This window comes from Chiroxiphia lanceolata, chromosome 7 (genome assembly GCF_009829145.1).
Source record: "Chiroxiphia lanceolata isolate bChiLan1 chromosome 7, bChiLan1.pri, whole genome shotgun sequence".
Classification (NCBI taxonomy): Eukaryota; Metazoa; Chordata; class Aves; order Passeriformes; family Pipridae; genus Chiroxiphia; species Chiroxiphia lanceolata.
This window is the reverse complement of record NC_045643.1, coordinates 8,068,087-8,082,603: the sequence shown is the minus strand read 5'-3', so window position 1 is coordinate 8,082,603 and position 14,517 is coordinate 8,068,087. Positions and strand designations below refer to the sequence as shown.

The following is a 14,517-nucleotide window of genomic DNA, read 5'->3' as shown; positions in this document are numbered from 1 at the left end:
AAACAGGGATAAGAGATTTTGGAGAATAGAGGTGATGAAGTAAATGATACAATGTGGTGCATTAAATTTTGGCACACAAAGTGCTTTTATATCAGCACTGTATTTTTACAGGAAGAAAAGAATAATGAAGAGATCATGTGCCATAGAGAACAGGCACTAAAGCCCTTCTGGTCTCTTCACAGTTCTCAGGGAAGGGGCTGGGTGCTGTTTAGCAGTGTTGGATAAGTCACTCTCAGACACCACATACCTGAAAAACAGTATTTTCCTGCAGTGTAAATTGCCTACGTTCTATGTGACTTCTCTGGTTCATCAGGGGGCAGCTTACACTAACCAAGACCCTGAGGACATTTACAGTGGGAAACGGAGCAATTAAACTGGGCAAATTACTTTGATGTCCTTGTGATATCCTGAGACCTTTTGATATCTTCAGTATCACTACTAAAAAACTCACATTCTTTGACTCTGGGAAGGTCAAAACCAACCAAAAAAACCCAGCCAACCTAAAGCAGACAAGCCTGTAACATATTTTCAAGAATAAAGTCAAGTAAGGAAGGCAGGAGATCACTGACCAGGTGAAATTCCTACACGCTCTGCTCTGCTGATTCACTCTCATATCCCAAATTACCCATTTCTAAAGACAGCAATTATGGAAGAAGCATTTCTGTGTTTACGCCTACCGGGTGCATGAGAAAGCACCTCACCCACTCCTTCCAGACAAGTAAACACAGTGGTTTTGACACGGACCGTGCTGTTCTAGAACTTGCATGGACAGTGCTTCCCTACTTTGCTTCAGCTCCAGTCTGAAAGGCAGGGCCAGAGCATTACAAGTTCAAGATCCAAGCATATCCAACCACCAATGAAGCTATTACAAACATTTCCTGGGGGAGACTGGACAGAAGGGGAGTGGTGTAAAGTAAGCACCAGCCATCAGACATATTAAATCTTATCTTAGATGGCTCTTATCTGGTGGTACTCTAGATAAAAGAGAGATTAACTTTATTTGAAAAGAAGGCTCTGTATCCCATCAGGAGTTGTCTGGAACACCTATTTCTGCAACCATGCAGATGTTTGACAGCATCACCCAAGGAAGCAAAACTAAATAAAAATCATTTTACAGTCTGTTAACCAGCGGTGCATCTTCATGTTCAATTATCACCTTGTAAATTTTGCAAAATGTATAACTCACACATTCCAACTAATATGAAAAGAAATGTCAATTTTAAGGGAATTCAAGTATATCTGAATCCATAAAACAGAGCCTCTTTCTATGTCTCTTCCTCTCCTCCCATCTTCAGAAAGATAAAACTTGCAAGAAATAGTTATTCCTGCTGTATTATACATAGAAAACAACTCTTACTTCATGCAATATCTTAACTACGGTGTCGCAAGTTCAGCTTTATTACAAGCTGACAGAAAATACCTTCCAGGTAATAACAGATTTACATAGCTATACAGTGTTCAAGCATCTAAAATGTGCTTCCTGCACATTAAAAGATTACCTGCAAAGGCTGATTCTCAGGAGCTGGATTGGTTTTGGATAGTTTGACCATCTCTTTTATCTGGTAGACAGCATAAGCTAAGGTGACCCACGGAGAAGAGCTGATGCCCCAGGCAGGCTTATTCACATCCTCCTGCTCTTCTTGGTGTTTAGTTTTCTTTAGAGGGAGTCTGGACTCAGTCCGAGGCATGATATCTTCCGACTGCTGTTGTACAAGGTCAATAGTTGCTATGGGAACAGGACTGGAAGGCACTGGGATCCTTTCTGCCAGCATTGTCTTTTCTGAAGTTTAAAACAAAATAATCACTGGCAATGCCAACAAGCTAAAAAAAAAACAAACCCTGATGCAGACAATGAACACAAAGTGTTTCTTGCTTTCACACTATGGTCATCACCACCCTGAAAGCAGCCAGGAGCCACACACCACAGTCTAGTCAGGGACATGCAACGTGGCTGTTGCCTCACAGGCTCAGGGGCTGTGCCACTGAGGGATGTCAGATGTCTGCCCACACTGGAGGGCTGAGGAGTGTGGAACAGTCCTTTTGTTCTCAGCTAGCCACTAGAAATTCCTGTTTTCACATTACATGGAAGAAGTAATTTTCATGTTACGTGCAAACTGAAAATAAGTCTTCTAGACTGGTAGCAAACTTCTTTCTGTGCATAAAGCCTGCATCTTACAACTTACCATACTCATAATTAAACACTGGCTTCAAAAAGGAAGCCAGTGAAGAGACATGGTCAACATCATCATTGCTGATCTTAAAACTTCTAAACATACTGTTCTGAATGAAAACATTGTTCTGCATCTTCAGCACCTTTTTTTGTTAATCAAATAACATCCCTTCATAGTTACTACGGAGTTATACAGTTCGTGAGAAAAGAACAAGGACAGTGACACACTGAAGGAGATGAAGTATCTGTCAAAGAGTTTCAGGTAAAGGAAGAAATCCTCCAAAGAGACCTTTACATCTAGGGTCTTCCAATAAACTGTAATAGTTTTCATAACTGTCTTGAAATGTCATCCACAAAACGACTGTCGTGACCCCACACAACGTGCTTTAAAGCTTCAGAGAGCCAGAGTATTTCTATCCAAAAAGTAATTAAGCAGATTGTTAGAAACTGAGGGATGTTTTCAGTAATAGCTGTATGCTCTCTGTAAACAACACATTATGCAAAGTTTGAAAAAAATATTTTTCCAAATAAAAATATTTTACCAATTAAAAATACCTTTTTTTATTTTCAAAATCATAGAATCATATTTGGTTTACAAATGCCTAGATAGTACTGGATATTTTAAGCAAGGGCTGGGCGTTCCCTAGGAGCGAAGAAATGAAGAGACTAATCCTGCACACACTTGACCACATGCTTCATTTTACTCATCCAACTGGTCTGCGTGAAAGCAGCCTAATTACTGTCATGCTTAAAATTAACACACACACTGTTCAGATGGGTAGTGAGTATTTAATGAAACCCAAAGACAGAAACAAACAGAATAAGGCCACTATGAACACCCTGGTCTTTTGTAGGTTCATTAAGTAAATGCTGATGGGAAACTGAAGCAGCAAATACCCCTTTCGCTTTCCATTTTTTTGCCCTTATTATTTGAGCAGAGGTGAAGAAAATATTAGCAAAATAAATATTTGAACACTTCAGTACAGGGAACCTGATAACTAGTCAAGGGGAATTAATTTAATATTTCAGCTAAAAAAAACTTCCTTGTCATACTCGAAGCTCATACTGGAAAGTAATATCTGGGTAAAAACAGATCAAAAATTCATGACCTTTCAGAACTTGCCAGAGTTTTGTTGTCTTTGTAAGAATCTTATTTATGCTAGTTCCTTAAGTTTACACCAAGTATTTTATTTCTGGTTAGCCTTTATATTAATAAAGGTAGAGATTAAAAAGTTCAAGTTCCACCAGCGGGGAGATATCTCAGGTTTAAAAAACCCATAGAAGTTTGTGTCCTGTGAAAGCCATCTCTACAATTTCTGGCTGGTGGCATCGACTGGTAGAACATGAGAGCACAGAGTGGGATCGAGGTGACCTTAAAGAATGGATGCAACTGAAATGACTCAGTACAGCTGTAAAGACCAACCTAAGGGATTCCCAGAACTGAGAGGATGTACAGGCAGAAAAATACGTCATGTTTTCCTTCTATCAGCATTCAAGAACTCCGTGCTGCCCTTCTTACAGCAGCAGCACATCACTTCAATTTCTTCATTGTTCAGGAAAAAACTCCCCACTTGAAAACAAACTCTTTTGTTAAAATCTAAGTTAAGACACCAAACATACAAAATGAAAGCTGCAGAAGCAGCTTCAGAGAGATCTTTTTTCACTAGCTCTAATTTTGTAGCTTCTCAGTGACATGAACATTTACCTTCTTCTTCATCAGGAACCAACAGCCACTGGATCAGGGCAAACAGAAGCAGAATCACTAAACAAGCCATCCCTATTCCTCTGAATGTGGCAGCAGGACCTGTAATGAGATGTATTTTTTTCTAAATTGAGAACCTATTTACTTAATAAAATGAGTCAGCATTATGTGCTCCCTGGCTATATATTGCCCATGTAGCCTCTTATTAGCTTGTTTCATTACATTTTCCGCCCCAACACTGCTTCAATCAAGTATTTTTGCAAAGGATTTTTAACCAAGTAATTAGATTCTCATTTGTTCATCGAGAGGCTTTACAGCATCAACCTATTCTCTCACAAAGGATTCATTCATCTTACTTATGGATCAGGCTGGAGATTTGCTTCCACAATACTAAAGATATCTAGGCATAACATATTTAATGAACCTGCAACACTGACAGGACAAAGCCGTAAGCGCTGTGGTCTGAATGCAGTGCCGACCTTGCTTTGATCAGGGGCCTGGACTGGAGACTTCAGGACCCTCTCCAGCCTGAGCAGTTCTGTGACTGTGATTCATAAAAAGTGTATTACACTTTAAAGTATAACAATACCTAAAGCATAAATAAGTTTAAAGCCGATAGTTCAGTAAAACCAAATAAATAAAATGAAATTTTTCAATACAGTTTGTCCTTACCAAAGTAATTGACCAAAACTCCTCCAACCATGGCTCCACATCCTCTACCCAGACCCAAGTGGAGACCCTGCAGGATTCCCTGGGCCGATGTCCTCAGCTCCGGAGGCACAGCCGCGCTGAGGTACGAGATACAAGCTGCCCATATAGCTGCGTGTGTGACACCTGCAGAGATAAAACACTGCCAAGAGTACCAGGCCCAGAGTGTCCCAACACAACATCTGAGCCACTGCACTCATCAGCTGGAGCACATGGAGAAAAACAAAATCCCCTGAGAAATGTCTGTGAAGTACAAATCAGTGTTTGGTAATGAGATACTGGCAACCAAGCCACAGGGAGACAGCACAACTCCTTCTGCAGTCTGGCAATAGCTCTTTGTCCCTCTAAGATGACCTCACTACTCTTCTTGAGACACAGTCCCTAGGAAGACAACTCTCTCTGCCAGATTCCTTCTGCCTTCAGAAGTGGCCCAGGGCCTTTGGAATACAGTCCTGATTTCACAAGCTGCAGGCAATTAAAGCATTGATATCTCAGCAGTCTCCTTACTGCCACAATGAAGGCAGCACAAAGGTCATAAAATCCAAACTGTATCAGAGATATCTATGTCATTTCACAGGCAAGAATGAATCCCCTCCTACCCTTCTCACTCCCCCCAAAAACCCATCGCCTCCCAGCAAACTCTTTCTGAACTCAACACCAACACGCTCTGCATTTAGCACTGAACGGTCCGGATGAGAACAGCACACAAGCTCCTCAGAGTAGGCCAAGGATGTTGCTTTTCACGCCTGCTGCTGAGAGGCAGAGCTGGCGAGCACTCCCTCCCGCTGTGACTGCATCCTGCATCCTGCGTGGGCACTGCGCCGCCTCCGCCTCATCACTCCCGCTCCAGGACCGAGCCCGGGGCTCCTCACTCATCAACCACAGCCACGAACCAGAGACAGCCCCAGCTCCTCAGCAGAGATGCTGGAGATGTCTTTCCAGCACATGCCTGGCACATTCAGGTTTGTGAACACCCTTCCCTCCGGCAGGAGAGCTAAGGGAAGGACAGTACATGACCCTCAGCATGCAGAGACTGGCTGCAGGTGGAGCCCTCGCCTCTGAGCATCTGCCTGAGGGGCTTCTGTGGGCTGGGGAATAACTGGACAGGGAAAGGCAGGATTGTGCAGAAGCTGGAAAAACAAAACAGTTTTGTAGTTCATCACACATTAAAAATAAGCCTGAACTATTTTGCCACCCTCAGATTGAGTGGGAATGTTTTTTTCTTATTTGAGAGGTATTAAAAATAGTCATCACAGCTTACCAATGCCTAAGCTCTACTGCCTCAGCTTTAAAAAAATGTTGGCACAACTGGTGATTCAGTCAACGTGCTTCTGTCCCCTGTACTTCAGTTATTACGTGAACAGTTGGACACTCAATAATTATTTCGGCATTTAGGCTGAAGACTCTTAAGAGCAATAAAACATAATTTTGTAACACACAAAATAACTTGGATTTTGCTTAGGTGTACCATGATAAATAGCACTATATGAAGTGCTGTAAGGTCAACTTCATTCCAAATCAAAATTTCTCAAGCCTTGAGTTTGTAAAGATGAGAGATACGGGGGTGTTTTGGTAATCGTACATCACCTTGTTGAAAAACAAGAAGTGTGCATTAAGGTGAGTGTATATTACCTTACCATTTAAGTTTAAGGCTTCAAAAGTCACAGATTTTCCTTGCAAAAAACTTAGGAGTTTTAAAACTCACTGAGTATCTACTTTTTTAAATGCAGTTCCATGCCCACATCGCAAAAAACAACCAAGAACTGCCCCAATAACAATGCAAAGCTAATCTAAATAGATAAAGTGGGTTTGGTTTAGAAAGTACACCAATTAACATAAAACAGGCAGTTTTATCAGCTATTAGGAGTAAGTCAAGGTTTAAAGCCAGGCAAATCAAAAACATATCAGAAGTGATTTGAACCGTGAAGCACAATACCACTGAGTTTGTCTGAACACAAAAGGCCATAACTTAACCAACAGGTTCTTGGATGATTTCACCTTTTCTAGGCAGTCTAGTTAGAACATAGTGTTCCCAGTTCCTCTGAAAACAAGTCCATACCTTTAAACTACCTTACTTCACTTGTCTTTAAAGGCACGGCTTTTTTTTTTTTTTTAGTATGTGTACATTACTAATGTGATTTTTATTATAATTATTTATACAACAGTGACTATTTGGAACAGTTTTTACAACAACTTGTGTAAGAAGTCTGGTCTAGATTACTGCTAACCACAATTCTTTTTAAAAGAAGTTGCTCACAACATATGTATTGTGACATTATTTGCTAAAACCACTAACCACCATTTCATCATTTGGACTACAGTTCCAACAAATGTAACAATTCTAGTGTTATGCTTATAATGTTCAACAAATTTAGGATAATTTATATATAAACCGTGAACTGAAGATTTTGGGATCCCAATTTGTTTCAAGATAAATATGTATCATAATTATTGCCAGCTAAAGGCTGAAGCTCTTTGTTCTCTAGGCATCCCTGTGTTGCTGGAGTATCAGTAGGAGTCACTTCAGTACTTGTTTTGGAGTTTGCTGAGTAACTGCCAAGTGAAAACACCGAATTTTCAGGTTAACAATACAGTTTTTCAATTTAGAAAATCCCTGTTATGCAAATTGGTGTGCTAGCAGAGCTGTTACCAGAGAATCTAGAGCAATGCTCTGGAACACTAAGCTGCAGCTAACTAGCATAACAAAACTTCATCCTCTAGGTGCAAAATGAACAAGATTGCTGGTGTGCTTGCAGACTGATGACATAGATAGATACACTGTACATATTTGCCTAGGAGGATGACTTGAAATTTACAGTTATTACAGATTCAGCCTTAGCGCTTCTTTTCATACATTGCCTGTGCCATACAGCACAGTGGTTCAAAACTCTAAATTAAGAAGGGAGTTTAAATCTCCTCATTTACTCCTTTGAGAGTGCAATGCACTTAAGGAGTTGTCCCCATCCCCATTACAGACAGCAGCTGAGACACAGCTTGGTTCCTATTACAATCAATACATGCAGTCTGCGGAGTCATCTTCCAGAAATGTCTCATGCCCTTCAGCACAGCACATGGGGATAATCCTGCTTGTATGGCAGAAACATATTAAAAAGAAAAATAAATTTTTTACAGAAGTCAGCTGAAACTTTTTTTAGCCTTAAAACCCCTTGAGCTGATGGAACTGGAATTTACATAGAATTTGAAAGCTTATTGGAAAAAAGTTATGTGCGATTAGAACAAGGACTTCACTGAGGGATTTCAAAGGCCCTTCAACTTGATGCAGCCATGTGGCCCACATAGTTCCCACATGGTCTGCACAATCTACTCTTTTTGGTTTTTAAATACTTCTAATCCTTACATAGGGAAAGCAGCTACAACTATTACTTCCCTCTGTCAACAAGCTCACTAAAAAATAAGAGCTTCCACCTCACCAAATTTCATTAAGGTGTCACTTCTTATCACTAACAACATATTCAGCGGTTACGTAAGAGAGAAGAGCAGAGCCCAAAGAAACAGGACTTGGAACTGCTGCAAAAGGAATAATGAATCAATAACAGATGAAAACTGGAAAGAGCGGGAAGGGAAATGAATAAAAGGGGAGGGAAGTCAACAATACTTCTAAAAAGATAACCTTGATCTCCCATTTGCCTACACTGAATGAGATGACTGGAATCTAACAAATGCAGTGGCAGTGGTCAGACACACATACAGGGCACCTGTGGACTTCATGGACACTAACAAGTGATGTTTGCTGCAGGCTGAAAGCGCACACAGAACACAGAGACCTGGGGGCTGGAGGGGGGAAGTTTGTCTCTGTGTGTGGGTGGGTTTGGTTTGAACTTTCTCATTTGCTGACTGCAAATAACTGCAAATAGCCAGATTAACCAAGGAGTACATGATTCAGCAGTGGCTAAATATGATAAAGTCTGGCAGATACATTTATGAGAAAGGATTATTTTGAAGGTCCTTAGTTTTTTCTTTGAATTTCAATTACTCGAGATTGTGCCACACAAAAATCCCACCAAAACAGCTCCCTCACAGCATTGCTGTAAAGGTAAACCTACGTATTGTGCAATTCATATTGAAATTTCAGCAGAATAAAAACCACATTCAAAGTAAAAGAAACTTCTTTCCCAGCCATGACTTACAGGATGCTTCCAGACACAAGCATATGCCTGTATTGCTGAAAGCACAATTTTTTTTTCCTATATTTTGAGTTGGGATATCTTTAAAACAAGATTACCTAGAAGGCAACATCCAAAACTTTGTATTCATCATTTGTTTTCCCTCGATGTTTAAGCAGGCAAGAGTGTAACACACATTCACTCTTCAGGTTCTTTGTAACATTTTCCTATTTTAACACTTGGTAGGAACAGTGAAGTATCAATTCAATAGTTGTGATTCAAGAATTTTTTAATAAAAAATTCAGAAGCTTGACGTTGTGGTAGTTTTAATATGATAAACTGTTTTATTAACTGGGAGGGTAAGGAGTCAGGACACAAACACATCTCTTTCTATGTGTACATAGAGATCTACATATCACTGTAATGGCATTTTATAACTCAGGTTAAAATCTAGCTTACAAAGACTTCTGTAAATATAGAAATATTTAAACTTGTGCTGCAGATAGAAGAATAAAACTTCTAAGCATAACCTGTGGAAAAGTTTCTAAATATTACTGTACAAATCCAAAACACTGGTTTAAAAAAGATGGTAAAAAATGGTATTCTTCAAATACTGAAGAAACAGAAAGTAAAATAGTTACGATTTTCCATGTTTTTCAGAAGTGGTACCCACCCCAAAGACAAAAAAAAAGGTCATAAAATCTAAGTTGGAACAATTTATCCTTTAACACTGCAAGGAAGGTCTTGCAGACTTCTTCTACAACAGGACTTGACAAGAGGGCTCAAATTTCTTTTCACAGACCACACCCCTGTCCTTCTCAATAAGACAGTGAAAGGGCAAGTATCTTAGAGAAGCTCTATTAGCACAAAGAAAGCTATTGAAAGAAGTTCCTCTCTAGCTATTAAAAGAAAAAAATCTATAATTCACAAGTATTGACTGAACAATACCACTGAAAAACTACAAAATATTTCAAGAGAGACAATGACTCCGACTGTGTTCGGGTTTTTTTAACGGCATCCTTTCAAGAACCACCTTTCACGTTTAATGAAGTTCACATTTATCACCAAACAGGATTTGCAGTCCCTTTGTTTAGTTTAAGGGTGTGTTGGTCTCACACAGTTCTGTTTGAATAAACAGAGAACTGTGCACAATCAAATGCACACCCTCCCTTTTGACGTCAAATATTTCCCAAGATAAACAGTAATGGTTTATGTGCTTTATGAACATGTGTCTTCTGGGACATTTGTGGCCAAAAAAATAGAGAAATACTGAATTTTTTACTTAAGTAGATAAATGGAAGCACCTCACATTATATTGGGAAGTGTCATCACTGAGCTGTCTTACCTTGAAGTACTTCCATCGGAAGAACAGTCCAGGCATTTTCCAGATAGGAGATATAGATATATCGTGCTGTATTACAGGCAAGACCAATGTAAAGCACTCTAAAGGAAGTAAGGAAAAGAGAAGTCAGGACAGTTTGCACTTTCCCTTTCTGGCATGTTATAATATAGCTTACTGGTTCAGAAGTTATTTGCATACGTGCAGTTTGCCAGTCTGAAGCATTTGCTTAACACAAAATATATCCTTATGTCCTACATCCAAACATAAACTCTCCTCTAGCCTGCTCCAAACACATATTCAAAATTCTAATAGGAAAAAAAAAAGTAAAATCAAAGAGACAGCAGATCCACTGAGCTTTTAACTAAGCTCTGTAGTTCCATGCCAGGCTCTGCACAGGATTGTATTTCAGAGGGACCATTTTTAAGTGCATTTGTTTCCAAACAATCTTATTTTCTAATCATCCAGAGGTTCATTCTGCCATTTCAGTGTAAGCCTGGAGCAGGTTTGTATTAGAGGAATTAATTTTACCCCAATTAATATAAGTTTATAGTCCCAGTATCTGAGAACTGCTCAGAATTACTCTAAAACACATCCCACAGAAGCAATATGGTTTATAACAACATGCCTCAGGATAAAATTTAACCATCCTGTTGAAAAGCAGCAGATGCTGCATCTCAGAATTTGGAGGAAAAAAAGCTCTTACAACAGTTTTTAAACAATGAAACACAAAAACTATTTGTGCAGTGCATTTCTCACTGTACATTTAACCTGATGACTTTTCCCTTCCAGTTTGCCCATTTAGCATAGTTTCCCTCCAGGGTGCTCATTCATCCAGTTATCTTTCTCTTATTTTTACATGGATCTTAGGAAACAAAGACTTAATTCAAAACATGTTTACAGCCTGAGAAAAGATGCTACTGCAATCTTTGAAGATTTTTTTTCAGGGACAAGGATAATTTATTGTCCAAACATGGCTTCTTGGTTGACCCGTGGTTCAGCATAAGTGAAATAAATTCAATTGATAATCAAGGTGAAGCACAGACACTGGGAAAGGGCTCATTATTCTTTCTGCTGCTTTTTTAGTTATTTATTCTAGAAAGGCAGACAGATTTAATTCAATGGTGCAGAGCCACTGAAAATCTAGAGTGAAACACAATCACAAAAATGCAGCATCTTGTTAACACAAATACATGTGTTGACAGCAAAAAAACCAGTACCACAGTTCTCATCACGTCAGCGATATCAAAAACATTCAAAATTCTAGAGACAGGTCCACGCATTTCACAACAACATGAATTTACTTTCTACAAGTGGGGTAAGTTTGCAGGAAGTTGTCCCCACCCAGTCACACATCAAACCAAGCTCTGCTGCTTCCAGATACATGTGAGGTCCACGAATAGCTGGTTTAAGCTGCCTTTAGGTAACACAAGCCCAAGCATTCATGGAAGAAAACATGGGAAGCCATGAAAAAGTTTGCTATTATACAATAAAGAGAACAAACTTGTTCTTTGTGCCATGCATCATAAATTTCATCTCATCTTTTAATTAATGCCTTCTGTTCCAAACAAATAACTTGGTTCCTTTCATAGCCACAACTTAATGTAGTTCTTATGTACAACCACATTTCTGAAGTGTATTAGGACACTCTGGCCACAAAAGTAACCAAACATGTATGGTCTGCAGGGTCCTGTCTTCATTCCCCTACTAGAAAGGCCCAGAGTGATGCACATTCTTGGGGATACAAATACTTGTACCCATAACACTTGTTTCTCCTCAGCAGCAGCACAGATGTGCCCAGTGCTCTGTTTAGGACCTATTCTCGACAGCTTAATTTCACTTTTATCTAGCAAAAACTTTGTCTTTTCACCACGAACTTCCTTTCCATCTCAGCTACACCAGAGAAGTGGTCTTCTGCTTCAGTTTCTCCATCACTACTAACACACTCATCTACCTGTGCTTTTCTGACATGTTACATTTGCAGAAAGATTTGGATTCAAAGTTTAAGAGTGGCAATTTAGTCAACTTCTGCCTCTTAATTTGTCAGAATATGCACAGAGTTTCAGGTAGATTACAGCTTATGAAAATTTCTATAATTATGGTTTTGGAGGGGTAAGTCACAAAAATTTTTGTGTATTTAGAGAGTCCTTTCAAAAATGTATTTATAATAATCATTTAGACTCTTTATCAGACCTACATGGAAAATGTAAAGAGATTGTCCTTATGAACCCTAAATGTAGTACCCATAGGGACACCATATTCAATTCCCACGTTAAACATTTAAAGCACTGAATCTATATTTATGTTAAGGAGACTAAGCTGTTTACAGCCATGACTACCAGTCTCTACCACCCATAAAAACACATGCTGGAATTGCGGTCAGACAAACACATTCAAGCTTAACCTCAAGTAGGAGGTTATTTTCAGAGCTTAACATCATCTTCCTAAAGTCACTGGCAGTTCTGAGTGTTTCTACATGGTGACATTCAACAATGGGGACTAAATATCTGATAGCCAGGTTTGTACCCTTTTTTGTCCTAGTATCATAACATCATAGAATGATTTGGGTTGGAAGGGACCTTAAAGATCATCCAGCTCCAACTCCCCTGCCACAGGCAGGGACATGTTTCACTAGACCAGGCTGCTCAGAGCTCCATCCAACCTGGCCTTGAACACTTCCAGGGATGGGGCATCCAGGGCTGGTCTGGCAACCTGTTCCAGCCTCACCACCCTCACAGTAAAGAATTTATTCCTAATATCCTCTCAAAGAAGCACTAGAAGCATGTACAACATATGCACACATGCAGTTAACAAGTGTATGAACAGCAGAGCTAGTGAAGCCAGAAACTGGGCATTTTAATCAACACATATTTAATATGGTCATGCTTAAAATGCTTGGGCAATAATGTGTTAGTCAAAAAAACCTGTAAAACAGAATAGGTTTCAGACTGTTTTAAGGGTCTTATGTGCCAACACATACAATGGTAGAAACAGAAAGCTTCACAAGGCTCAAAAAGGGAAACTGAGTTTCTGTCTGATAAGGTGTAAAGACTATTTTCTTTAGTTCTATAAAGGACAGTCAACAGCTTTCTTCTGCTACTGTGACAGTGCATGCAATTCTAATACTCATGCCTGTCTTCAAACAATTTGGACGAGAAAGAAAGACTGAATGATAAACGTTCAAGTAAATGCTGCAGAAAGACTGTCTATACATCCAGTCTAACAACCCAGAAGAAAGGAATTCTGAGCTATTAAACAAAAAAAACCACCCAAACAACAGAATACCGATCCCAAATGCTTCAGCTAAGACTGTTCCAAGAAGGATACATAGTTGGAGGCTATTGGCCTTTATTACTGGGAAGATGAATACCTGTACTACAAGGCAGCAGTCAAGACATGTACAGAACTGTCAAAGAATATGCCTCCTCTCAACACACCATGCATTATAAGAGGTTCAGAAAGTACAAGAACAGAAACAACCAGGAGGAGATATCTCAGACTGTGATGATTAAATACAAGTAAGCATTTCCCAGGTGTAGGTATAAAGAATGCTGCTTCATGGCAAATAGGAACTAGAACAATTTAATCTCGATCCAGTCTTGACTTCATAGGCTTAACAGTGTGAGGAAAAAAAAAAAAGAAAAAGGGAGAGTTAATCCCATACCTCATCCTCTCATCCTTCCTTTCACTGGCCAACACTCCTACCCCTTCCATTTCATCTTATTTATATATATATACCACTTATATATGGTGGTATATACTTATACCACTCTTCAGTTTTCGTTCTTTCTTTAGTTGAAGTCTAAGCCTGAACTTTGTACTATAACAACATACATGGAAAGAGCATACCCAAGCTATCTTTAGCTATCAAGACTGTGATCTCTTCTCACCACTTCTCCATCATCACGTCCTTCCTCCAGTCTTTGCATGCAAGATGTCATTTTCTGTTACTAATCATTGTCAAATCCAGAGATTAGAAGACTGACTCAAAGTAGAGTTCCTCCTCAGTTTAAAGTAAGAAAAAAACCCACACTGTTTAAGTAATCTCTCAAATTACTGTGCTAAGCATCTCAAACATTTCTAGTAGTGGTCAAATGAATAAAAAAATTAATCCCAATAAAGGTAAAACAAAGAGAAAAACCACACAACAAAATGCACAAAAGAAGAGCGCAAACAGTTTAAAAATACTTACAATTCAATGAGTGTATAATTATAAACTGGGCATTTGGAAAGCATCTGATGCTAACAAAACACAGAAGTCTGTGCCCAGTTGCACGAAGCACCTCAGTAAATATAAAAAAACCCATCTTTATGACTTCATTAACTTAGTTCCCCCCTAGCTTTCCTCCCCTGAGCTTTTTTTAAAGAGTCACGAAGAGATTTAGAACATGTGGAAATTAAGTCAATTGTGAATTTAGTGGAAAACAAGGTTCACAAGGTTCTGGAAGCAGTCAGTTTCACTTACACAAGGTAA

At 39.2% G+C, this 14,517-nt stretch overlaps 1 protein-coding gene across 8 annotated transcripts in view; it reads right to left on the bottom strand.

Moving 5' to 3' along the window:
• Positions 1–14,517, bottom strand: part of MFSD6 (major facilitator superfamily domain containing 6) — a 28,494-nt gene that overhangs the window by 3,152 nt on the left and 10,825 nt on the right. For all 8 annotated transcript variants that reach the window (XM_032693521.1, XM_032693519.1, XM_032693520.1 and 5 more), the window contains 4 exons: positions 10,050–10,147; positions 4,545–4,706; positions 3,876–3,974; positions 1,500–1,780 (listed from right to left, as the gene is read on the bottom strand). In XM_032693521.1, coding sequence (XP_032549412.1) covers positions 1,500–1,780; positions 3,876–3,974; positions 4,545–4,706; positions 10,050–10,147 — 640 coding nt within the window. The remainder of the gene's footprint in view (positions 1–1,499; positions 1,781–3,875; positions 3,975–4,544; positions 4,707–10,049; positions 10,148–14,517) is intronic.